The 24,991-nt window shown below is 37.0% G+C and overlaps 5 protein-coding genes across 11 annotated transcripts; 2 read left to right on the top strand and 3 right to left on the bottom strand.

Annotated features, from left to right (window-relative positions):
- The first annotated feature begins 316 nt into the window (after positions 1-316).
- On the top strand, positions 317-1,347 carry LOC103325394 (uncharacterized). Its single transcript, XM_008227548.2, has 2 exons — positions 317-846; positions 933-1,347. The coding sequence occupies exons 1-2, from the start codon at positions 317-319 to the stop codon at positions 1,345-1,347; spliced, it is 945 nt and encodes a 314-aa protein (XP_008225770.2).
- A 243-nt stretch (positions 1,348-1,590) lies between these two features.
- LOC103325336 (uncharacterized) lies at positions 1,591-2,195 on the bottom strand. The gene has a single exon (XM_008227495.2). It carries the CDS (start codon positions 2,021-2,023, stop codon positions 1,808-1,810), a length of 216 nt encoding a protein of 71 aa, XP_008225717.1. The 5' UTR covers positions 2,024-2,195; the 3' UTR covers positions 1,591-1,807.
- An 853-nt stretch (positions 2,196-3,048) lies between these two features.
- Positions 3,049-10,846, bottom strand: LOC148918585 (putative LRR receptor-like serine/threonine-protein kinase At1g56130). The gene is made up of 25 exons (XM_089049206.1): positions 10,638-10,846; positions 9,774-9,972; positions 9,459-9,642; positions 9,207-9,278; positions 8,977-9,048; positions 8,508-8,579; positions 8,303-8,374; positions 8,075-8,146; positions 7,895-7,966; positions 7,724-7,795; positions 7,531-7,602; positions 7,347-7,418; positions 7,180-7,251; positions 6,967-7,032; positions 6,746-6,808; positions 6,517-6,561; positions 6,321-6,379; positions 5,776-6,161; positions 5,498-5,693; positions 5,226-5,390; positions 4,928-5,046; positions 4,581-4,791; positions 4,034-4,265; positions 3,807-3,957; positions 3,049-3,702 (listed from the first exon to the last, which is right to left on the bottom strand). Exons 2-25 carry the CDS (start codon positions 9,898-9,900, stop codon positions 3,295-3,297), a joined length of 3,132 nt encoding a protein of 1,043 aa, XP_088905332.1. The 5' UTR covers positions 9,901-9,972; positions 10,638-10,846; the 3' UTR covers positions 3,049-3,294.
- A 1,139-nt stretch (positions 10,847-11,985) lies between these two features.
- Positions 11,986-21,804, bottom strand: LOC103325393 (putative LRR receptor-like serine/threonine-protein kinase At1g56130). 5 transcript variants are annotated; one of them, XM_089049204.1, is made up of 25 exons: positions 21,554-21,804; positions 20,088-20,456; positions 19,736-19,922; positions 19,482-19,553; positions 19,239-19,310; positions 18,626-18,697; positions 18,469-18,540; positions 18,256-18,327; positions 18,077-18,148; positions 17,904-17,975; positions 17,734-17,805; positions 17,550-17,621; positions 17,383-17,454; positions 17,176-17,241; positions 16,892-16,954; positions 16,455-16,499; positions 16,262-16,320; positions 15,652-16,037; positions 15,374-15,569; positions 15,095-15,259; positions 14,794-14,912; positions 13,440-13,650; positions 12,888-13,119; positions 12,649-12,799; positions 11,986-12,544 (listed from the first exon to the last, which is right to left on the bottom strand). In XM_089049204.1, the coding sequence occupies exons 2-25, from the start codon at positions 20,212-20,214 to the stop codon at positions 12,137-12,139; spliced, it is 3,135 nt and encodes a 1,044-aa protein (XP_088905330.1). In that variant the 5' UTR covers positions 20,215-20,456; positions 21,554-21,804; the 3' UTR covers positions 11,986-12,136. The 5 variants fall into 5 exon arrangements, with proteins under 5 accessions (XP_088905330.1, XP_088905329.1, XP_088905328.1 ...); XM_089049203.1 differs by having other exon boundaries at positions 20,088-20,290; XM_089049202.1 differs by having other exon boundaries at positions 20,088-20,270.
- Positions 21,805-22,559: 755 nt separating this feature from the next.
- On the top strand, positions 22,560-23,965 carry LOC103325335 (uncharacterized). 3 transcript variants are annotated; one of them, XM_008227494.3, is made up of 2 exons: positions 22,560-22,718; positions 23,356-23,965. In XM_008227494.3, exon 2 carries the CDS (start codon positions 23,386-23,388, stop codon positions 23,866-23,868), a length of 483 nt encoding a protein of 160 aa, XP_008225716.1. In that variant the 5' UTR covers positions 22,560-22,718; positions 23,356-23,385; the 3' UTR covers positions 23,869-23,965. The 3 variants fall into 3 exon arrangements, with proteins under 3 accessions (XP_008225716.1, XP_088905341.1, XP_088905340.1); XM_089049215.1 differs by having other exon boundaries at positions 22,626-22,774; XM_089049214.1 differs by having other exon boundaries at positions 22,627-22,718; positions 23,339-23,965.
- The last annotated feature ends 1,026 nt before the right edge of the window (positions 23,966-24,991 follow it).

Genomic DNA, 24,991 nt, shown 5'->3' with positions numbered 1-24,991 from the left:
CCTCTCCTAGTCCTAGACAGATTCGGCAAATCAAGGCGGAAAAAGCCAAGGAGAAAGCGAGCGCCTTGTTGAAGAGAAGGAAGACGGCTGCCATGGCCAACAAGGCTGTCGAGAGGTACCACGGCGACTCGGATTACAGGTTTTTGCACGACCGGGTTTCTGAACTTATGGCCGAGTGCTTGAAGCATGATGTCCAAGAAACAAGAATTCAACCAGCATCAGCAGCAGCGTCGTGAGCAAGAGCATAACCAAAAGAAAAAGAAGATGAAGACGTTGGACCTGAACATAACCCGGTGTGGCTGATTGCTTCCGTTTCATGTCGCCCCTCATGGATCAACTGCTGTGTGAAATTGTGGCGATGAAGGTTTTCACACCAGGAGAATCAGAATTTTCGAACCCAATGTCTGTGCAGCGGCGGCTGCGGAAGGAGGTTTTGGTGCCCTTGAGACGAGCCTTGTCACCAGCCAGCCAAGAAGGTGCCACTGCCAACAAGTGGGGTTATGATCAACGCCTGGTGTACTGCCGAGAGCCGGATACCTCTGTCTCTGTGGTTCACAAGTATATGGTGGCGCTGAGAACAGCCATTACTGCAGCCGAGTCAAAGTCCGAGTCTGTGTCCGAGAGCATGATTGAGGCCGGTGCTGTGCTTCCACACGGGATCGCACTCTGCGCCGTGGAGTATAATGGTCTTTACGAGCAAGCAGCTGAGCTTCAGTGGAAGAGAATGACGGAGGACGTGTATAAAAAGCAGGGGAGGCTGAACAACTGCTTGGCTGTGTGTGACGCGGGGGCGTCGGTGTCGGTGGCTCTGGAGTTGTTTGTGTCTCAACTGAGCCAAGGGCACTGGCAAGGAAAGGTGGTGAATTACAGAAAAAACCCTCAGCTGTATTTGGTACGGGGCGAAGATCTCAAGAGTTCAGCTTTATGCACAGTTTGGAGGAGTGTGAGGACTGGGAGGTTGATCCGGGGAAGGTGTTTGATTTGATTCTTGAAGCGGCGGTCAATGAGAATGTGAAAGCAGAGAAGATGGTGAGGAAAGTGTTTGTGTTCACCTTCTTTAAACAGTTCAGCGACGGCTGCTGGAAGCCTCGCGGCGGGGATTATGAGGAAATCCAGAGGAAGTTTAAGGAGAAGGGGTATGCCGTGCCGCACTTGGTGATTTGGAATCTCATAAGTGTGGGGTATGCGCCATGGCGTACTGAAGAGCCAGGGGTGACGTTGTTGGGTGGCTTCTCGGAGGCCATGCTCAAGTGCTTCTTGGACAATGACGGCCAACTTGACCCCGACCAGGTCATGGAATTAGACATCTCCGGCCAAGGCTATCAAACTCTGGCTGTCTTCGACTGACTGTAAGATGTCTGATTGAGTTTTCTTTATAAAAATGAAAGCAGCTTGGCATTTTGATATCTTCTCTAGTTATATGTAAACTTGTTTTTGGTTATTTTGTTATCAACTACAATGCTGAATCACTTGTCAATGTTGGGAAAAAATCCTGTGCTCTGTTTCCCCTCTCCCCTGTTTTTTGTTTATTGCATTAAGTCTGCCAATTTTCAATTCAGATCAGAAAATCAAGAGTTCAGAAAAATAATCTGAATAAATAAATAAAATTTGTATTTCATCAGTTATTGATTCAGGTTACAATAAATATACACAAACCCACATGCCCAATTGGGCTTTTCTCCCCAACACAGTTCAAAATTCACCCAAAAACACATATAAAAAAAAAAGGAAAAAAAAACACACACTCTTTTGCTCTCTGATCTGAACAAGAACAGAAAACATATGAAGAAGCTAAAGAGGAAGAGGCTTAAACATTGGAAGAGTTGTCGTGCTTGAAATGATGTGGTGGAGGAGATGAAGGCAGAGAATTATTAGCTCCTGGTGGTGGAGTTGGCACCCCATAAACCTGAGCTGAGGAAATTGCGTCTTTTCGCCCTCTGGCTCTTCCAAAGAAGTAGCACCCAAAACCAAGCAGTATGGTGAACAAAATAAAAGGCAGAGAGATCACCACAACCATACCCATCTTTAGTTTCTTTTCTTCTCTCTTCTTACTAGCTCTCTCTAACTACTTTCACTTCTCAAAGCTTTCTTCTTTCTTTGAGTTCTGATAAGACTGACTAGGTGAGTGTGTGTATATATATATATATATATATATATATGGTCTGGTGCCAATCTGGAAGTATCGGATTCTGTCCACAAGAGCATAGCAAGTTCCACCATTTAAAGTTCTGGAAAAGGGCAGGCTTAACGTTCAAATTTCTAACGGCTACTTTTGGTGGGGCCAATAGAAATGAAGAAAATGTGGGCCTGGATTGCCTCATGTGATCTGGCGGGTACACCTAGGAATATGCTTCCAAGGAAAAGAAAAGAAAGACTTCGTATGTTTTTTCTGGAACCCACCAACCGTTTCTATGCAGAGTCGGCCTATGGCATGTGCGAGCTGTGCAACCGCACAGAGCCTCCAAAATTTAGGGGCTTCCAAATGTTTTTATAAGTCCAACATTATATTATATTTGTGGGTATGTGTAGTTTTTTTGTATGTAAAAGAAAATTGAATGGATGTGAGTATGTGAAAATAGACGAAGGATGATCTTGATTCTATTTGTGGGTTCTAACGTAATTGATACCACATATTTTGGTTTAATTTATGATTTATAAATTTTAAAATTTAAAAAATTGTTAATTTACTTATACATATAGGGCCTCATCAGCTTTCTTTGCAAAGGACCTCCATATCTAATGGACCGGCTCTGCTTCTATGTCACATGTTTAGTTTGCTAAAGCCTACATGGTGAATCATTGATGTTTCTTTCTTTAGAAAACCGTTTTTCCATATTTTTCTGTTGCTGAGATTTGCTTTGGTGTTGAGTTGCTTGTGGATCAATTTGAGTTCGTTGTGACATTTTATTAATCAAACAGTTTCACAGTCGTTCACATATGCTGAAATTTACTATTTAGCTATTAAAGTCTCTAAATTTGCGAGACTTTTGCTTATAAGCGCTTATGTAAAGTTGTTTCTTTATTTAAAATTTACTGTGCTATCAAAAAGAAAAAGGAACATCCATTTCTTTTTCTTAATTAAAAGAAAATCTATAGAACATGTATTATTATTCCATGAGGAGGATGAAAGCAACCAGATATCTATAGAATTGTATCTTATTTTATATATGCATCACCATTGCTAAAAACTAGAGGCAGAAAAAGACCCAAAGACAAGTACAACATTTAGGAAAGTTTTAGCAGTAAAATTCACAGATTGACAGCAAAGGCAAGACAATGGCAACTTCTTAGTTCTCACCTGCCTTCTCCTATAATGCCAGTGAGCATTGGTTCAGTGACATTTACCGGAGACGGCGAAAGGTCAATCCCTGGGCTAGCAGCAGTTGTGCTCCCTTCAGGCTGACAGTTGAGAAGAACATTGCTCTCAGTTGATGGGGTATCATTATCCCTCAAAAAGCTACTTGTGGTTACATCTCTGAAATCCCAATCTGTCAAATAACTTGGCTTTGAAATAACAGTGCTTGCTTCAATATCTCCAGAGAGCATTGCCACCACGCGTGACATCGATGGCCTCATCATTGGTGATGCCTGAGTGCAGAGGAGAGCTGTTTTTATCAATCTAGTTGCTTCCTTTTCATCAAACTCTGTCAATCTCAGATCCACCAGCCCCAAACTCTGGTCGTTTTCATGTAGAGTCCATGCCTGAATACAAACATCATGTGCATGGCAGTGTTAAATAGGAAAAAAGTAAAGAAGTTTTCACAACAATGCTAAAATAAAAGTAGCTAGGCATATTGTTTTCCTACCCATTCAAGAAGATAAATCTTTTCACGATCCAAGTTGTTGTCTGAGTTTGGCCTCCCGCTGAGGATCTCCAAAGCAACAACCCCGAAACCAAATACATCAGCCTTTTCTGTCAGATGTCCGCGCATTGCATACTCTGGCGCCAAATAACCTCTACAAGATCATGAAATGGTTGCTTGGATTACACCCTAGTCACGATTAACAATGTATAACTTAAACGAGGGCTTACATTGTCCCTGCAACCCGGGTGCTAATGTGGGTTTTTTCGTCATCATAAAGCTTTGCCAATCCAAAGTCTGATATTTTTGGGGAGAGTTCTGCATCGAGCAAAATATTACTGGCTTTGACATCTCGATGTACAATCCTGGGCCTTGACTCCTCATGAAGGTAAGCAAGTCCTCTTGCTGTTCCCAACAATATATTGAAGCGGGTAGGCCAGTCAAGGTGCAAGTCATTTCTTCCTGAAACATTACATGGAGAAGAAACAATGCATGTTAACAACTAATAACAAGTAGAAGAGAAAAAGAAAAAAAAATTGGATGTAACCTTAGAGTACTTTAAACTGCAGAGTATTCTGTTTTTTTGCAAAATAAAAGGCAAAGTAGCAAAAGAATGTGCAGGTTTTCAATTTCATATGATTCAAATATTACTCTTTTGGTTTCTTTAAACTTCACTCCTCAGCAGAGAAATATTATAACAAAGTGGTTGCGTAAAAAAATTGGATGAACTTTTAGAGTCCTTGAAACTGCAGAGTATTCTGTTTCTATAAAACCTACCAAAAAGTGCCTGATCAAGGCTCTTGTTTTCAAGATACTCATAAACCAAAATGCGCTGGGTTCCTTCGATGCAACATCCATACAATTTCACTAGATTGCGATGTTGGACTGCAGATATTGTAGCAATCTCGGTTACAAATTGACTCTTCCCTTGGTGAGATGCTACTGAAAGTTGCTTCACAGCCACTACTCTCCCATCAGATAGTGTACCCTATAAACAGAAATACAATTCAGTGACATGAAAGTGAAGTAAAAAGAATCTATTTTGCTTATCTCTCAATTTCTTTTTGTAAGAAGTCAAAGTCATTACTTTAAAGTTGCAGATATTGATGAAAAATAGATTTCACCTTATAAACAGGTCCATATCCTCCCTCTCCTAGCTTATTTGAAGGATTAAAATCTTCTGTTGCAGCTCTCAACTCAGCATAACTGAAAGTATTTGGTCGGGGGCCTAATCCTAGAAGAACTGCATATTCAAAAGAAAGTATGACATATGTTTATATTTCGAAACAATACATGCTACTATAAAATTTGTGTTAATGTCACAACACATAAGTAATTTCTTTCAAAGGCTTCATGCTTATCAGCACTAGAAAGAACCTAAAACCTCATGCAGAATTAACCACTAATAATATGCTCTTTTACCTTCATCGTCATCTTTTTCTGATTTTTTTCTCCTCATATATAGAACTGCAAATAATAATAGCAAGCTCACAACCCCAACAGGGACTGCAATACCAACTATCAACCCATTCCTGCTCTTCTTTCCTGGAGTAGTTGGTGGAAGCCCAGAAACAGTTGGTGTAAAATCTGACCAATGAAATAGAATAATTGTTCAGTGTCAATAATTTAGCAGCAGAAAGATACATGTAAACCATTCATAGGATATCTTCACAATTTAACATTAGATTATATACCTGAAGCAGCATGGACAGTCGATATTAGCGGGCCGTAATCACCCTGTTCAGGAATGCAACATGTTCCCTTACCAGCCCAGAACAGATGAATATCTAGGTAATTCTCTGTCACATTAACCTTGAAGGGTCTCTTAACTGCTCTGTTAACCCCACCTGCCTCCTTCGATATGTCGAAGTCCTTCCTTATGAGGTTCCCCTAGGAAGCAAATGAAGAGATAGTTAAACAATTCTGTCTAACGAGGTTGCCTTTACTTCAAATAGTTCATTAGCAGCCTTACTTGAATATAGATATCAAATACACGCCTTCCTAGACTTTCCCAAGTTTGTTTAGCGCGGCTGTCAAAAACCGTTTCTGCAAATTGCAATGTTACAGTATAAGGTCCATTCTGAAGACCCAGGCCATAGTATCGCAGTGAACCTGGGGACAACCTTGAATTCTGGAAAAGCTCTGGGGTCACATCTGTACCGGTGACTTGTGTAAGGGTGTTTTGCACAAATGATGGATTCTTTTTTTCAGCAAACAAACCCACATTGCTAACAGCCCATTTCTGTGTACTGGTTACATTAAATGTTGCTGGGCCAAGGTCTGAGTCGTCAGCTTCATACAATAGGCCATCACTTCCTCTCATTTGTGATCCTCCACAATTGATTGAGAAGTTTGCATCTATAAAATTGATTAGTGATAAAAACTTCAAACTCAAGAATCATACTGATGTTTCTGAATCACATATTTATAACCAGATATGCTTACTAGAGAAGCAATGCGTATTCCTGTAACATGATAGTGCATTAATTAATGTCTAGTGAAATAAAAGAAGATTACATCGAGGAGTATTTCGGTTGCATGGAAAATTCCTCTGGAGGCAATTCAATCCAGGAAGACTGAAAAAAACAGAGAACAATTATTATTTATCCTGATGGAAAATTGTAGTGGAAGAATCCATTAAACTGAAGAAGTGTAATAGCAAGTAGTGATAGTATTCTCTGTCTAACTAAGGGTAAGAGAATCTTCAACTCACGTTATGTTTGAACTGCCAAATGTGAAGTTGTTGACCACTAAGTTCCTGCATAAAATCATTAATCAATCCACATATGAAGATGAAAATTTCGTGTTCAAGATCTCAACATATCAGTATTCAAAATCCATCCCTCCTAATTTATTGAATTTCATTCATGTGGTATTGTATATGCACAATGAAGGTGATTTGGACCATAAAAATGAAGGTGAAAGATAAAAAGGTGACATACAGTTGCGATATTGTGGTTACCCATGGGGGAAAGCTTCCTGAGAAATAGTTGTAAGACAAATCTCTGCACATAACAATACAGAATGAGAAGGCACAAAAATGCATGAAAGTTCAAAGGAATTTAAGTAAGAAAAAGGCTGCCAGAATGCGTGCAAACACACACACAGAGTACTGGTTTCATTGCCAGTACATATAGCATACGTTTATGACATGAGGACTTACATAGTATGTAATAGATTGCTCTTTTGGCTTGGAAGAGGTCCAGACAGACTATTGTTTCCAAGAAATCTGGCCATATCAATAATAGGAGGCACCCAGAAAAAAGAAAAGAAACAAAGAAACAAGAAAAAGGTCAGATGAATGACTAAGTTTCTGAGCAGGAAATTCAATGGCATAAGTACAGAAAAAGGGAATAATGAAGGCAGGGCTTATTACAAATATGTAAGAGAACTCATGTTGAACAAAGAACTTGGGAGTTGGCCTGTTAAATTGTTGAAACCCAGATCCCTGCAACATGAATGATAAGGTTAGAGAGCAATTAGAATGAAAGAAAATTAATTGGTATTTTTGGGAATTAAGATTATATATCTACTGGAACGTACAGTATCTGTAAACCTTGATATTCTCCAATATCAGTAGGGATGCTGCCATTGATTAATGCGTTCCGTAGAGCTCTGTCACACCGGCAAAACATTTAGTGCACAAGTAAATGAGTAAGATTGCAAATTTTTAGAAGGAAAAAGAAGTTAGATCATGATATTTGAAGGGACAAGAATGTTAACTTACAAATCAGTCAAGTTCTTCAAAGTACTTATAAAATCAAGAGAGGAGCTCACATTATATATATCACTGATTCGCCTGCATAATCATACACAAACATAAGTGATGCTAGTATATGAGAGAGAGAGAGAGAGAGAGAGAGAGAGAGAGAGAGAGAGAGAGAGAGAGAGAGTAAAACGTATGAAGCATTTGCCCATACAGAGAATTCAATGAGGTCAATTGAGAAAAACTGGTTGGTATTGGGCCTTCAAAAGAGTTCCCTTGAAATCTCCTACAAAAACATTAGAGATGCTTGTGAATAAAAGACCCATCTCAGCCATGCAGGTCTGCTTTCATAAACTGCAGAAGGTTAAAAGTTTTCCATACTTACAAAGAAGTTAGTTTTGTCCAATTCCCAATGAAAGCAGGTATCTTTCCTGATAAAGGAATGTCTGATGCCCCGCTAAAATTCAAAAGGTTGACTCATAGTTAGTAAGCTCATCCCAGAATAGCAATCTCAAAGTACCGAATGAACAAAAAACTTAAAACACCACTTAAGGACCATTCTTACAGGATTTGCATGTTGATGAGCTTAGCAAACGTTGAAGGAATTTCACCACTGAATCCACCGCTGTTTATGTACCTGTGAAAATCATAAACTGATTAGTACCAATTTCATATGATAAATGCATTTCTTGCTCATCGATAATGAATTAACAAATAAACTGCTCCTTAAAGAGAAAATAATTATACATTGCAACATGTGATTCAAATTCGATGAGTTAAATGATGCACTCACAATTCCTCGAGCTTGACTAAGTTACCAAGTTCTGGAGGGAGTGTTCCGGAGAAATTATTTGATCCAATGGACCTGCAACAAGTCATGTTGAAGAGGTATATAATTAAATCATAGGTGGTTCTATATTTTACATGTCCCAATTGAGCATTTCTCATATGTCTAAAACACAAAATTTAATTGTGTTTTCTTATGTTTCATTGCTTACAGCAATTTTAGCTCCTTAAGGTTTCCAAGCTCCTTGGGGATGGACCCAGAGAATGAATTGTGGGCAATTGACCTGAATGGAAATATCAATTAAAGATATTAGCACCCATTTATAATTCAGGATAAAAACAAAATAATTTTATGTATAGTAGTACTATGTGCTTCTTTTACCATATGGTATAACTCACTTGGGAGTCTATGTTTCATGTCCTCCAAGAATAAATAAACCAACAAAATTAATTGATTTGTAAGAAATGCAATTCCAACTTATATATATCAAAAAGCCAATCAAAAAGCAACTAGCCTTACCTCAAAGATTATAACTAGTAAGTAGTTCCTTAAAGCTTAAAAAATGGAGAAAAAGGAAAATAGAAACTAAGTCAATTGTAGAAATTGTACATGGAATGAGACTCATCAAAGTATTTGACAGAGGAAATTTGTACTAAAACAAATGTTCTTTCACTACTTACAATAATGTCAACGCAGACATATTGCCGATGAATGCTGGTAGGGGACCGGTGAAATAATTCTGATCAATTTTCCTACAAGAATTGAAACAAAATGCAATGACCAGTGATTAATCTCCGAGTATAAAAAATATTCGTGACAATTTTGAACGGTAAGAAACTTGTGTCATTTATATGAAAATGTAAACTGTGATAAACCAAACAACAGAGAAGGGGTTGGAAAAACTTCATACAAATAGGTCAGATATCTTAAAGCCACAAATTCTTGTGGAAACACCCCTTGTTTGTTCAGAGCATAAACTCTCCTGGAAAGAAAAAAGATTGAGCCGTTAGGCACTTAATATTACAATTGATATATCAGGCATGATCTGCTTAGTTTTCTAACGCATAATTAATGGAGTTGCTACAGTCAACAACACAAGACTAAAGAGTATGGAGAGAGAGAGAGAGAGAGAGAGAGAGAGAGAGAGAGGAGGGTAACATACAGTTGGGTGATGTGGCAGGTAGTACTTTTTTCATAAGTACAATCACAAATGATGGCTGGATTATTAGCTGGATCCTCAAACTCGGTTCCATTAATGGCAGATCCACTGCATGGCTCTCCACTGATATTCCACAGCCCCCCCGCTTGCTTGTCCCATTGCTCAAATATTGAGTTCAACGCCCTCACTGCACTCTCAATTCAATCGTTGTGTACACATCACATAACGTACTTGTGTTACTAGACTGTAACATATATACACTCTGCATTTAAAAGATGCTTAGAAATATATACACTTTTGAAAGCATGGCTAGTGTACCTTCAGATGGATCGGTAGTAGCATTTTGAGCCATGGACACCTGAAACCAGAAGCATAGGCTGGAAAAGAAGGCAACGGACACTGAAAGATGCCATGGTTGCTTCAACATCCTCCTCGAATCGATCATGTTATTGTACACAAGCGCTGGCTCTTCGACGGCACAAAATTTGAATTGCCAATGGTTCCTAAAGTACTTGTTCTAACATTGTACAATCCATTTTCAACAATCAGAAGCATGTGCATCGATGAATTATTGACCACAGATTTAATATAAAGTTCTATCCATGCGTCTAATCTGATGAGAATTGATGTTAAGGATGTTGATGTATGCTCACTATGTGGAATATTTCCAGTTAGATTTTACTCACACATTGGCAACCATTGTTGACTGACTTCAGAGGTTTTGTATATATTATTACTTCTTTTTCCCTTTCCAAGTTGCATGATCAGATGGCTGCCACTTTTCTAATTTCCCACGTGCAGTGGGCTAAATGCTTTGACAAGTGACATCCACATTGAATATTGTTATTATTATATTGAGCTAGAGTTTGAAATATTTATCTACAATTCTAGATACTCATCTCATGGCTTTTCCAATTTAAATACCTTTTCTTGTTCACAATATCAAAGGGATGGAGTGGACTAACAATAAAGCTATAGAAATTTAACTAAACTTATTATAATATTCTATAATTTTTAACCAGAGTGTTTTTACCATGCAAACAGGGAAACATTGCTTTTGAATGCCTCTTTGAATTACAATAAAACAACCTTAATTTATTAACATTTTCAAAGAAGAAAACTAGCAGTTTATGATCATTCAAGCCAACTGAGAGAGAGAGAGAGAGAGAGAGAGAGAGGTACCTTAGAAAGGGTTTGCAGTAGATTTCTGAGGTGATGAGCTATTGAAGCAGAGAGACAGAAGCTGAAGCAAGAACCAGCAAATTGGTATGAGGAGATGGCGGCTAGCTTCTTCCACTGATTCTGAAACTCATCTCTCTCTCTCTCTCTCTCTCTCTCTCTCTCTAACAATATGAGAGTGAAAGAGACGATTCTCCCACTCACTTAATGGTACGAGATAGACAGAGACAGAGAGAGACAGAGAGGATAGAGTCCATGTCTATCTGTCAAATTCTTCAAACCATCAATATTAATTTATTCAACAACTAGCCTCACAACTTTTTCCTTTCTTTTTTCTGAGATAAATTGTATATAGTTCATGAGCAATATGATTGGCATAGTTGTTTTATATCAATCTTATGATAAGCTTCCAAAAATGTCCAACACTTTGTTACAATTTGCAATTTTGTGAAGGAATCTAATTGAGAGTGAATTCGAATGCGAATGAGTTGAGAGTTCAGAGAAATTAGAACCAAGCATTCTCCTATAAAAGTGTTTACTAAATTTTCTTAACACTCTCCTCTGTTCAAGGAGTTTGGTGGTGGAATTGAAATCACCAAAACATTGTCAAGTAACCTCAAAGACTTGGAAATTCACATTTTTCTTGTGATGAGGGTTTTTTTTCTTTACGATGTTGATTCAATAATTCCGTGTTGGTGTGCACTGGAGTTAGGTATATAGAGTGTGCTTGTCTTTTTAAACTCGATTCTTGTACACTATAATAATTTAGAATATTATTTGTTTAAAAAAAAAATTCATGGTTGGTTAGTTTGTGGTATCCAACATGGTCCCTAATTTAATGATTGATTTTCAAGTTTATAAATAATAATTTTTAAAAAAAGAAAAAGAAAAAAAAAGAGATGGATTCAATTGCCATCATAATTGCATTCACCATCGTAATTGTATTCATTATATTTGTCATTTGCAACATATGAATCGTCACATGTCTAGTCCGCTAAAGCCTACATGGTGAATCATTGACGTTTCTTTATTTAGAAAACCGTTTTTCCTTATTTTTCTGTTGCTGAGATTTGCTTTGGTGCTGACTTGTTTGTGGATCAATTTGAGTTCGTTGTGACATTTTATTAATCAAACAGTTTTACAGTGTTCACATATGCTGAAATATACTATTTAGCTATTAAAGTCACTAAATTTGCGAGACTTTTGCTTATAAGCGCTTATATAAAGTTGTTTCTTTATTTAAAATTTACCGTGCTATCAAAAAGAAAAAGGAACATCCATTTCTTTTTCTTAATTAAAAGATCTATCGAACATGTATTTTTTTTTCAATGAGGATGAAGGCAACCAGATATATATAAAATGGTATCTTATTTTATATATGCATCACCATTGCTAAAAACTGGAGGCAGAGAAAGACCCAAAGAAAAGTACATGTAGGAAAGTTTTAGCAGTAAAAGTCACATATTGACAGCAAGGGCAAGACAATGGCAACTTCTTAGTTCTCACCTGCCTTCTCCTATAATGCCAGTCAGCATTGATTCAGTGACATTTACCGGAGACGGCGAAAGGTCAATCCCAGGGCTAGCACTAGTTGTGGTCCCTTCAGGTTGATGGTTGAGATGAACATTGCCCTCAGTTGATGGGGTATCATTATCCATCAAAAAGCTACTTGTGGTTACATCTTTGAAATCCCAATCTGTCAAATAACTTGGCTTTGAAATAACAGTGCTTGCTTCAATATCTCCAGAAAGCATTGCCACCACACGTGACATCGATGGCCTCATCATTGGTGAAGCCTGAGTGCAGAGGAGGGCTGCTTTTATCAATCTAGTTGCTTCCTTTTCATCAAACTCTGTCAATCTCGGATCCACCAGCCCCAAACTCTGGTCGTTTTCATGTAGAGTCCATGCCTGAAAACAAACATCATGGGCATGGCATGGTTAAAAAGGAAAAAAGTAAAGAAGTTTTCACAACAATGCTAAAATAAAAGTAGCTAGGCATATTGTTTTCCTACCCATTCAAGAAGATAAATCTTTTCAGGATCCAAGTTGTTGTCTGAGTTTGGCCTCCCGCTGAGGATCTCCAAAGCAACAACCCCGAAACCAAAAACATCAGCCTTTTCTGTCAGATGTCCACGCATTGCATACTCCGGCGCCAAATAACCTCTACAAGATCATGAAATGGTTACTAAAAATGTTGCTTGGATTACACCCTTGTCACGATTAACAATGTATAACTTAAATGGAGGCTTACATTGTCCCTGCAACCCGGGTGCTAATGTGGGTTTTTTCGTCATCATAAAGCTTTGCCAATCCAAAATCTGATATTTTTGGGGAGAGTTCGGCATCGAGCAAAATATTACTGGCTTTGACATCTCGATGTACAATCCTGGGCCTTGACTCCTCATGAAGGTAAGCAAGTCCTCTAGCTGTTCCCAACAATATATTGAAGCGGGTAGGCCAGTCAAGGTGCAAGTCATTTCTTCCTGAAACATTACATGGAGAAGAACCAATGCATGTTAACAACTAATAACAAGTAGAAGAGAAAAAGAAAAAAAAATTGGATGTAACCTTAGAGTACTTTAAACTGCAGAGTATTCTGTTTTTTTTTTGCAAAATGGAAGGGAAAGTAGCAAAAGAATGTGCAGGTTTTTAATTTCACATGATTCGAATATTACTCTTTTGGTTTCTTTAAACTTCACTCCTCAGCAGAGAAAAATTAAAACAAAATGGTTGCGTAAAAAACTTGGATGAACTTTTAGAGTCCTTGAAACTGCAGAGTATTCTGTTTCTATATAAAACCTACCAAAAAGTGCCTGATCAAGGCTCTTGTTTTCAAGATACTCATAAACCAAAATGCGCTGGGTTCCTTCGATGCAGCATCCATATAATTTCACTAGATTGCGATGTTGGACTGCAGATATCGTAGCAATCTCGGTTACAAATTGATTCTTCCCTTGGTGAGATGCTACTGAAAGTTGCTTCACAGCCACTACCCTCCCATCAGATAGTGTACCCTATAAACAGAAATACAATTCAATGACATGAAAGGGAAGTAAAAAGAATCTATTTTGCTTCTCTCTCAATTTCTTTTTGTAAGAAGTCAAAGTCATTAATTTTAAGTAGCAGATATTCAAGGATTAAAATATCGGCCGTGCAAATAATATCGGGCCTCCAATTTATGGATATTTCGGGGGATATATCGTTATCGTTTTAGGTATCGGGAAACAATCAACAAAAATGACAGATATAGGCATTGAAACACATAATTTTGGTGTAAAACTTTCATAAATGTTATGTGCATTATCAATGAATGTATTGAACAAATAAAACTCAAAATTTACTAATAATAAGATATACATATGATGAAATTTAAGTGGTATGTAATGCGCGTTAATGAAAAGTTTGAAAATAAAATGTTGATTAGAATGAATAAACCATGCATAAATTCATAGTTTGTTTAAACATTGGATTACAATTTAGATAAATGTCCATCTACATAAATGAAGAGCTCCTATGAGGTTCAAACAATGAGGAACAACCATCTAGATTCATACAATAGTCATACCAAGTCATGTAACTCGAGCAGTTTATAAGCCATGTTTGAACATGGTGCACATAGGTCTCTCTTGAGCTCCCTATTGTCCTCCCATATATGGGATAGTTAGGATTAACCAACTAGTAGGTTCATAATCTTTTTTATCATCTTGAGCTCCATAACTAGTTCCACTATAATAAGACATGACATAACCATAGCCATCATGAGATTCATTTGAGTTAGTACTAGGTCTAGTTCCTATGCTCATACATCCAAAACTGATTGCCATGTCCTCTTCAGATGGATTGGAGGTATGTGAGCAGTGGAATCTGCATAGATTCTTCATATTAATAAATTATAGGGTTCTGGGCAAGGATTAGCTATTTTTAGGTTTCAATTTGATTCAATTGCCTTCAAACTTCTAAATTTTTTTTGGGTTCTGTTATGCATATCAGGAAATATCGGGATATCGCACTTATCGGGGATATGTCGTCGATACAGGAGAAGATATGGCCTTACTCCCCTGTATTGGTGTCGACAAAATACCGATATATCAGCAGATATATTGGTGTATCGGCCTATATTTCAATCCTTGCAGATATTGATGTAAAATAGATTTCACCTTATAAACAGGTCCATATCCTCCCTCTCCTAGCTTATTTGAAGGATTAAAATCTTCTGTTGCAGCTCTCAACTCAGCATAACTGAAAGTATTTGGTCGGGGGCCTAATCCTAGAAGATCTGCATATTCAAAAGAAGGTATGACATACATTTAAATTTCGAAACAATATATGCTACTATAAAATTTGTGTTAATGTCACAACACATAAGAAGTAATTTCTTTCAAAGGCTTCATGCTTATCAACACTAGAAAGAACCTAAAACCAAATGCAGAATTAACCACTAATAATATGCTCTTTTACCTTCATCATCATCTTTTTCTGATTTTTTTCTCCTCATATATAGAACTGCAAATAATAATAGCAAGCTTACAGCCCCAACAGGGACTGCAATACCAACTATCAACCCAGTCCTGCTCTTCTTTCCTGGAGTAGTTGGTGGAAGCCCAGAAACAGTTGGTGTAAAATCTGAGCAATGAAATAGAATAATCGATAATTGTTCAGTGTCAATCAATTAGCAGCAGAAAGATACATTTAAACCATTCATAGGAAATCTTCATAATGTAACATTATATTATATACCTGAAGCAGCATGGACAGTCGATATTAGCGGGCCGTAATCACCTTGTTCAGGTATGCAACATGTTCCCTTCCCAGCCCAGAACAGATGAATATCTAGGTAATTCTCTGACACATTAACCTTGAAGGGTCTCCCAACTGCTCTGTTAACCCCACCTGCCTCCTTCGATATGTCGAAGTCCTTCCATCTGAGGTTCCCCTAGGAAGCAAATGAAGAGATAGTTAAATAATTCTGTCCAATGAGGTTGCCCTTATTGCAAATAGTTCATTAGCAGCCTTACTTGAATATAGATATCAAATACACGCCTTCCTAAACTTTGCCAAGTTTCTGTAGCACGGCTAGTATAAACTGTTTCTGCAAATTGCAACGTTACGGTATAAGGCCCATTCTCAAGACCCAGGCCATAGTATCTCAGTGAACCTGGGGACAGTCTTGAAGTCTGGAAAAGCTCTGGGGTCACATCTGTACCGGTGACTTGCGTAAGGGTGGTTTCCACAAATGATGGATTCTTTCTGTCAGAAAACAAACCCACATTGCTAACAGCCCATTTCTGTGTACTGGTTACATTAAATGTTGCTGGGCCTAGAGCTGAGTCTTCAGCTTCATACAATATGCCATCACTTCCTCTCATTTGTGGTCCTCCGCACTTGATTGAGAAGTTTGCATCTGTAAAATTGAATATAGTAGCACAAGCTATGATTAGTGATAAAAACTTCAAACTCAAGACAAGACTCATACTGATGTTTCTGAATCACATATTTATAACCAGATATGCTTACTAGATGTATCAAAACACTCTTGCAATATGCATACATAGTTAGAGAAGCAATGCCTATTCCTGTAACATGATAATGCATTAATAAATGGCTAGTGAAACAAAAGAAGATTACATCGAGGGGTATTTCGATTGCATGGAAAATTCCTCTGGAGGCAATTCAATCCAGGAAGACTGCAAACACAGAGAACAATTATTATTTATCCAGATGGAAAAATGTAGTGGAAGAATCCATTAAACTGAAGAAGTGTAATAGCTAGTAGTGAGTATTGTCTGTCTAACTAAGGGTAAGAGAAACTTCAACTCACGTTATGTTTGAACTGCCAAATGTGAAGTTGTTGACCACTAAGTTCCTGCATAAAATCATTAATCAATCAACATATGAAGCTATAAATGTGAAGTTGTTGACCACTAAGTTCGTGCCAATGTTCGATATCTAAACATAGTAGTACTTCAAATCCATCACTTCAAACTGTCCCACACATTATTTGTGAGCACACATACTAACCTTGAGGACCACGAATGACAAAAAAACATTAAGGATGCAATCTCATAGTTTCGTAAACCTTAGGGACGTTTTGTGATATCAAGCCTTTATTGAATTTCAATCATGTGGGTATTATATATGCACAATATTCAAGGAAAGAAGCACTGTAAGAACAAATCCTGGTGATATGCTTTGCCCAAACCGATTCTGGTGATTTAAACTGTAAACATGAAGGTGAAAGATAAAAAGGAGACATACAGTTGCGATATTGTGGTTACCCATTGGGGAAGGCTTCCTGATAAATAGTTGTAAGACAAATCACTGCACATAACAGTACAGAATGAGAGGGCACAAAATGCATGCAAGTTCAAAATAATTTGAATAAGAAAAATGATTAGAATGTTTTCATCAATGGATGAGGCCCTGATTGAGATTTTATCTCACGTACACAGATACACCCATATGCACACAGACGCACACAGAGTACTTGTTTCATTGCCGGTACATTCTATATAACATACTTTTATGACATGAGGACTTACATAGTCTGAAGTCGATTGCTCTTTTGGCTTGGAAGAGGTCCAGACAGGCTATTGTTTCCAAGAAACCTGGCCATTAAGGCACCCAGAAAAAGAAGGAAAAAAGAAGAAAGAAACAAGAAAAAGGTCAGATGAATGACTAAGTTTCTGAGCAGGAAATCCAATGGCATGAGTACAGAAAAATATAATAAAGAAGGCAGGGCTTATTACAAGTATGTAAGAGAACTCATGTTGAACAAAGAACTTGGGAGTTGGCCTGTTAAATTGTTGAAACCCAGATTCCTGCAACATGAATGATAAGGTTAGAAAGCAATTAGAATGAAAGAAAATTAATTGGGATTTTTGGGATTTTAACTTATATATCTGCTGGAACGTACAGTATCTGTAAACCTTCATATTCTCCAATATTAGAAGGAATGCTACCATTGATTAATGCATTCCGTAGAACTCTGTTCCACCACCAAAAAATTTAGTGCACAAGTAAATGAGTAAGATTGCAAATTTTAAAAGGAAAAAAGAAGTTATATCATGACATTTGAAGGGATGAGAATGTTAACTTACAATTCAGTCAAGTTCTTCAAATTTCTTATAAAATCAAGAGAGGAGCTCACATTAGATATATCACTGATTCGCCTGCATTATCATACACAAACATAAGTGATGCTAGTATAGTGAGTGAGAGAGAGAGAGAGAGAGAGAGAGAGCAAAACATATGAAGCATTTGCCCTTACAGAGTGTTCAATGAAGTCAGTTGAGAAAAACTGGTTGGTATTGGGCCTTCAAAAGAGTTCCCTTGAAATCTCCTACAAAAACATTTGAGATGCTTGTGAACAAAAGACCCATCTCTCAGCCATGCAGGTCTGCTTTCATAAACTGCAGAAGGTTAAAAGTTTTCCGTACTTACAAAACAGTTAGTTTTGTCCAATTCCCAATGAAAGCAGGTATCTTTCCTGAGAAAGCAATGTCTGATGCCCAGCTAAAATTCAAAAAGTTGACTCATAGTAAGCTCATCCCAGAATAGCAATCTCAAAGTGCTGAATAAACAAAAAATAACTTAAAACACCACTTAAGGGCCATTCTTACAGGATTTGCATGTTGATGAGCTTAGCAAATGTTGAAGGAATTTCACCACTAAGTCCACAGCTGTCCATGTACCTGTGAAAATCATAAACTGATTAGTACCAATTTCATATGATAAACGAACTCCTTGCTCATCGATAATGAATTAACAAATAAACCGGTAAAAACACATTGCAACATGCGATTCAAATTCGATGAGTTAAATGAAGCACTCACCATTGCTCTAGCTTGACTAAGTTACCAAGTTCTGGAGGGAGTGTTCCGGAGAAATTATTTGATCCAAAGGACCTGCAACAAGTCATGTTGAAGAGGTATGGAATTAAATGATAGGGACACAAAATTTAATTGTGCTTTCTTATGTTTCATTGCTTACAGCGAAGTTAACTCCGTAAGGTTTCCAAGCTCCTTGGGGATGGGGCCAGAGAATGAATTGATGGCAATTGACCTGAATGGAAATATCAATTAAAGAAATTAGCACGTGCATATAATTTAGGATAAAATCAGAAAAAAATTTATGTACTATGTGCTGCTTTTACCATATGGTATAACTCACTTGGGAGGTCTATATTTCATGTCCAAAATTCATCATAATTCCAAAAAAATTCACCGAAAAATATAATGAACTCTTTGTAACATGCACTTTCATTCTATGATCATAAATTCACAATTGGACCCCAAAAACTTCCATTTCCAAGTTTCACATAAAACTGAAAACTGAAAATTTAATTCAGTTACCAAACATCTTGTGTTCAGTTTTCAGTTTTCACTTTTTGTGAAAATCGAAATTAATTACAAAACAAGTTTTCAGTTTTTGAAAAATGAAAACTTAAAATTGAAAATTGAAAACTAAAAACCGAAAACTGAAATGGTTATCAAACGGGTTCTAAGTCAATTATAGATATTGTACATGGGAATGAGTCTCATCAAAGTAATAGACAGATAAAAATTTGTATTACAACTTAAACAAATGTTCTCTTACTACTTACAATGACGTCAATGTGGACATATTGCCGATGAATGCTGGTAGGGGACCGGTGAAATAATTCTGATCAATTTTCCTACAAGAATTAAAACAAAGTGCAATGACCAACGATTAATCTCTGAGTATAAAAAATAATCGTGCCAATTTTGAACAGTAAGACTAAGAAACATGTGTCTTTCTCTTTTATATGCAAATGTTAATTTTGGTAAACCCAACAACAGAGAATGGGGTTGGAAAAACTTCATACAAAACGGTCAGATATCTTAAAGCCACAAATTCTTGTGGAAACACCCCTTGTTTGTTCAGAGCATAAACTCTCCTGGAAAGAAAAAAGATTGAGCAGTTAGGCACTTAATATTACAATTGATATATTAGGCATCATCTGCTTAGTTTTCTAACACATAATTAATGGAGTTGCCACAGTCAACAACACAAGACTAAAGAGTATGGAGAGAGAGAGAGAGAGAGAGAGAGAGAGAGAGATAGAGGAGGGTAACATACAGTTTGGTGATGTGGCAGGTAGTACTTTTTTCATAAGTACAATCACAAATGATGGCTGGATTATTAGCTGGATCCTCAAACTCGGTTCCATTAATTGCAGATCCACTGCATGGCTCTCCACTGATATTCCACAGCCCAGGCACGGCTTGCGCGTCCCATTGCTCGAATATTGAGTTCAACGCCCTCACTGCACTCTCAATTCAATCGTTGTGTACACATCACATAACGTACTTATGCTACTAGACTGTCCAGAAATCGCAAAAAGGAAGAAAAAAACAACATATATATACTCTGTATTTAAAAGATGCTTAGAAATATGTATGTACAACTTTTGAAAGCATGGCTAGTGTACCTTCGGATGGATCGGTAGTAGCATTTTGAGCCATGGACACCTGAAACCAGAAGCATAGGCTGGAAAAGAAGGCAACGGACACTGAAAGATGCCATGGTTGCTTCAACATCCTCCTCGAATCGATCATGTTATTGTACACAAGCGCTGGCTCCTCGACTGCCAATGGTTCCTAAAGTACTTGTTCTAACACACAGTAGAGAACACTCCATTTTCAACAATCAGAAAGTTCCAGTTAGATTAAGACTCGACAACCTCAGCATTAAGACTACGTTGACTTCAGGGGTTTTGCATTTAGTATTATTATTATTTTCCTTTCCAAGTTGCATGATCAGATGGCTGCCGCTTTTCTAATTTCCTACCTGCAGTGGGCTAAATGCGTTGACAAGTGACATCCACATTGAATATTGTTATTATTATATTGAGCTAGAGTTTGAAATATTTATCTACAATTCTAGATACTCATCTCATGGCTTTTCCAATTTAAATACCTTTTCTTGTTCACAATATCAAAGGGATGGAGTGGACTAACAATAAAGCTATAGAAATTTAACTAAACTTCTTATAATATTCTAAAAACCTTTTTTATTTTGGTCTGAAAACTTTTTTTATTTTTTTAAACAAGCGATATTGAGGAAGGGGAGAATCGCCTCGGGTGCAAGAGAAGATAACATAGTCGGAAATTTATTTCCTTGACAATTTCTGTATGAGAGGAGGCCTACATCTCTAATCCGACGACCGTACTATGTTTTTCGTGGGTACACAATAAATTTCAGAAGAGTAGACCTGGATTTTTCAAAAGACGAAAAAAAAACTATTGTGGAATTTTCAAAAATTGTGGCTAACAACCACTCTGGACGATGAAGGCCTATGTGCAAGTTGAATCAGTCAAAGGTGATGAATGGCTGAGCATTTTGATGATGTGCAAACTGACCTGAGTTATACTGACGTCATATTGGAATGGATATAAATAAGTTGACGTCATTATCAACAAAATCATATCAAGATAATAACTTTGATTTTATTATATACAAGTTAGGTACATAATGCCAAGTGACATTTTGTATATAGGACACGTGGATTGCACATGCAATGTGATCAGGTTGAGGCTTATGGGTTGGTTCATAGGTTTCTATAAGAATGATTTACTATTTTATTCACTTACACTCCTTTTAGTTATAAAAAAGAAGTGTAAGTGGATAAATAAGAAAAAAAAGTGGGAAAATCACCACTCTTCCATAAAATTCAATAATTTAAGACGACTGTTCTCCCTATATATACACTCATAAAGAAATAAATAATTTTTAACCACTGTTTTTACTATGCAAACAGGGCTACATTGCTTTTGAAGGCCTCTTTGAATTACAATAAAACAACCTTAATTTATTAACATTTTCAAAGAAGAAAACTAGCAGTTTATGATCATTCAAGCCAACTGAGAGAGAGAGAGAGAGAGAGAGAGAGAGTACCTTCGAAAGGGTTTGCAGTAGGTTTCTGAGGTGATGAGATATTGAAGCAGAGAGACAGCAGCTGAAGCAAGAACCAGCAAATTGGTATGAGGAGATGGCGGCTAGCTTCCCCCACTGATTCTGAAACTCATCATCTCTCTCTCTTCTCTATCTCTCTCTCCCCCCTATGAGAGTGAAAGGGAGGATTCTCCCACTCACTTAATGGTACGAGAGAGACAGAGACACAGAGAGACAGAGTGGATAGAGTCCATGTCTATCCGTCAAATTCTTCTAACCATCAATATTTGTTTATTCAACAAAAAATATATTATTATTAAAGGAATTGAACCTAACCACTAGACCACTAGACCACTAGACCACTAGTGCGCTAATTGAGCCACTCAAATGAGTTTTTTTTTTTTTTTTTTTTTCTTTTTCTGAGATCAATTGTATATAGTTCATGAGCATTATGATTGCCAATAGTTGTTTTATATCAATCTTATGATAAGCTTCCAACACTTTGTTACAATTTGCAATTTTGTGAAGGAATCTAATTGAGAATGAATTCGAATGCGAATGAGTTGAGAGTTAAGAGAAATTAGAACCAAGCATTCCTCCTATAAAAGTGTTTACTAAATTTTCTTAACACTCTCCTCTGTTCAAGGAGTTGGTGGGGGAATTGAAATCACCAAAACATTGTCGAGAAACCTCAAAGACTTGGAAATTCACATTTTTCTTTATGATGTTGATTCAATAATTTCGTGTTGGCGTACACCTGAGTTAGGTCTATAGAGTGTGCTTATCTTTTTAAATTTGATTCTTGTTCATTATAATAATTTAGAATATTATTTGTTAAAAAAAAATTCATGGTTGGTTAGTTTGTAGTATTCATCATGGTCCCTAATTTAATGATTGATTTTCAAGTTTATAAATAATAATAAATAAATAAAAAGAGAGAGAGATGGATTCAATTGCCATATAAACCATAGGAATGAGATTGCTTTTGCTATATTTGAAACTACAAGGATTAAAACGAAATTGAGTCAAAATTATAAGTAACAAAAATATACTTTCGAAAGAAACCTTTTTTTTACCCAACAAAATTGAAAGAAACCTATCTTTTATCATCTTCTCGCATTTCTAAGGCAACACTGAGTCAGAGAAGGACATAGCTCACTGCCCTGAGGTTCTGATCTCTCTCTTAGCAATTTGATAATCATTCAGAGCTCTTTCTCTATATTTGTATGATTCAGCTCTCTCCCCCTGATATATGTTTCCGTTTCTGAAATTTAATGGAATTGATGATCTGGGTTTTGTTTTTAGAGAGGAATTTGATATTAGATTTGGGGTTTTGTATAAACTCTCAATTTAGGTGTTTCTCAGAAAATATTTGGGAAATTTGTCATATTTGTGACTAGATTTTGGATTCTGGGTTAGCTTGGCCTTTTTCCTGATCTTTAATGTGTTTTGAATCTGACTTGATCTGCTTGTATGCAAACAAAGTTCTCTTTTTTCTCTGTGGATGTAATGTTAGGGTTCTCAGTGCTCAGAGCTCTGGTTGATTGTGGAGAAATTTTGAAGGAAAATGATAATGATATGAAACCACAATGCAAATATTGATTAAGAAGCTGGTTTGGTTTGACTTCTCTATCTAGATTAGAACCTCAGTGTGTGTACGTGTGTCTAAATGAAAACATAGGTTAAAGTTTTTAACTTTGCCCTTGTATGATACTTTTTTTCTTCCTCTGAGTTGCATCATTCATCGTTTTTATCAAGAAAAGTTATTTTTGGTTGGTACTGAGACAGACAAAGTCCTTATGCAGATTAATTTTCAATTGATTGCAATAATTGAAATGACGAAAGAAGGAAATGAGGAAACAAGTATGGAGTCAGTGAAGAAGTTCTTGGAGAAAGAAGGTGAAATGGCAATCACCATGGATGGGCTGCCAGAGAAGTTCTTTGAGCCCTTTATCATGAAAGGCATTCAAGTCGATCTCCTTGAACCCGGTCGTATTGTTTGCTCCTTCAAAGTACCCCCTCGTTTGCTGAATGGAGGCAATTTTATGCATGGTGGAGCCACAGCAACCCTTGTGGATTTGATAGGGTCAGCTGCAATCCTCACCGTCGGAATTCCCAGCTCCGGAGTTTCAGTGGAGATCAACGTTTCATACTTGGATTCTGCTTACCCTGGTGAGGAAGTTGAGGTTGAGGCCAAGGCTTTACGAGTTGGGAAGGCTGTTGGTGTTGCCAGTGTTGAGTTAAGGAAGAAGAAGACAGGCAAAATTATAGCTCAGGGCCGTCATACCAAGTATCTTGCTCTCGCTAGCAAACTCTGAACAGCTTCGAAGCTGGAACCAAGACACAATTCAGTCTCTGTTCTATGTAAAGATTTTTCAACATTGAATAAAATTTCTTTTAACTGAATTATACAAATTCACAGTTTGAGATGCAAATAAATGATCAATTGAAATTTTCCTCAGACTTGTAGAGAATATTGAAACGCCTTTTGGTGTTGTCAGTGTTGAATTTAGGAAGAAGAAAACAGGGGAAACATTGTTGTCAAACTGGTGCTTCTCCCTACACTCAATAAACTGTGAACAACTTTAAACCAACAATTCAGTGTTCCAATTTACAAATTTTGCTCATGGTTATAGTTCAAAGAGTTTCACATGCAAACAATGCTCAATAGCATCTCCCCTCAGACTGATTCCAATTCGAAAAAGTTGTTAAAAACCAGAAGATTCAATTGCTTAACCTTTAGATCATAACATGATACAACTGATTCATGAAAAATAATCTAAATCAAGAAGAAAAAAAGTTGATTATTTAAGTCAATTCTTCAAAATCGCATTCCTCATCATAATAATTGCATTTCAATGTAATTGTATCCATTATATTTGTCATTTGCAACATATGAATCGTCATCTTGGCCTTGTCTGGCTTCAGCCTCTCCACTATAACCATTACTTTCATGCTCAAACTCATCATCACGACTGTTCTTCTCATTTGACAGTTGCATATCACCAAGACTGCCACAATTAGACTTTGTGCCTTCCTCAAATACAGGTGCATAACCCTGATTTTACACATGAAGAAAAAGATCAGATGAATCAAATTCAGTATCTATTAAAGTTCAGGCAATTACTCGCTGAGAGATACCTCCATTTTCTAAAACCTACCAGGATTTTTAACTAGGAACTACATTGCAAAATCATTATAAGATGACAAAAAAAACTTTGAACCATATAACTGCCCCATTAACTGCCCAGATAGTTAACTGATCATTCTAGTAAACCACCAGATTGATTTTCAGATATCACAGTTTCATGTCTTAATCCATGCTTAATAATAATATACCATCTTCCAAAGATTATTCTTTTATGTATTATGTTCTATCCTGGAGTAGTTTGTGTGACTTGGATATACCTTTATTCCATTAAACAGGAGTTTGGTGTCTGC

Source organism: Prunus mume, linkage group LG3 (assembly GCF_029339155.1).
Source record: "Prunus mume cultivar Tortuosa linkage group LG3, ASM2933915v1, whole genome shotgun sequence".
Classification (NCBI taxonomy): Eukaryota; Viridiplantae; Streptophyta; class Magnoliopsida; order Rosales; family Rosaceae; genus Prunus; species Prunus mume.
The sequence above is the reverse complement of the archived record's forward strand: the minus strand, read 5'-3'. Positions and strand labels throughout refer to the sequence as shown.

Coding starts and splice junctions, on each gene's coding strand:
- LOC103325394 (XM_008227548.2), top strand. CDS start 317: ATGTCGCCCCTCATGGATCAACTGCTGTGTGAAATTGTGGCGATGAAG. Junction 847..932: donor CAACTGAGCCAAGGGCACTG/GCAAGGAAAGGT, acceptor CTTTATGCACAG/TTTGGAGGAGTGTGAGGACT.
- LOC103325336 (XM_008227495.2), bottom strand. CDS start 2,023: ATGGGTATGGTTGTGGTGATCTCTCTGCCTTTTATTTTGTTCACCATA.
- LOC148918585 (XM_089049206.1), bottom strand. CDS start 9,900: ATGATCGATTCGAGGAGGATGTTGAAGCAACCATGGCATCTTTCAGTG. Junction 7,603..7,723: donor TTGACCTCATTGAATTCTCT/GTATGGGCAAAT, acceptor ATGATTATGCAG/GCGAATCAGTGATATATATA. Junction 7,419..7,530: donor TTGAAGAACTTGACTGATTT/GTAAGTTAACAT, acceptor CCGGTGTGACAG/AGCTCTACGGAACGCATTAA.
- LOC103325393 (XM_089049204.1), bottom strand. CDS start 20,214: ATGATCGATTCGAGGAGGATGTTGAAGCAACCATGGCATCTTTCAGTG. Junction 19,554..19,735: donor ACCTGCCACATCACCAAACT/GTATGTTACCCT, acceptor TTTTCTTTCCAG/GAGAGTTTATGCTCTGAACA. Junction 18,149..18,255: donor CTCATCAACATGCAAATCCT/GTAAGAATGGCC, acceptor TTTGAATTTTAG/CTGGGCATCAGACATTGCTT.
- LOC103325335 (XM_089049214.1), top strand. CDS start 23,350: ATGCAGATTAATTTTCAATTGATTGCAATAATTGAAATGACGAAAGAA.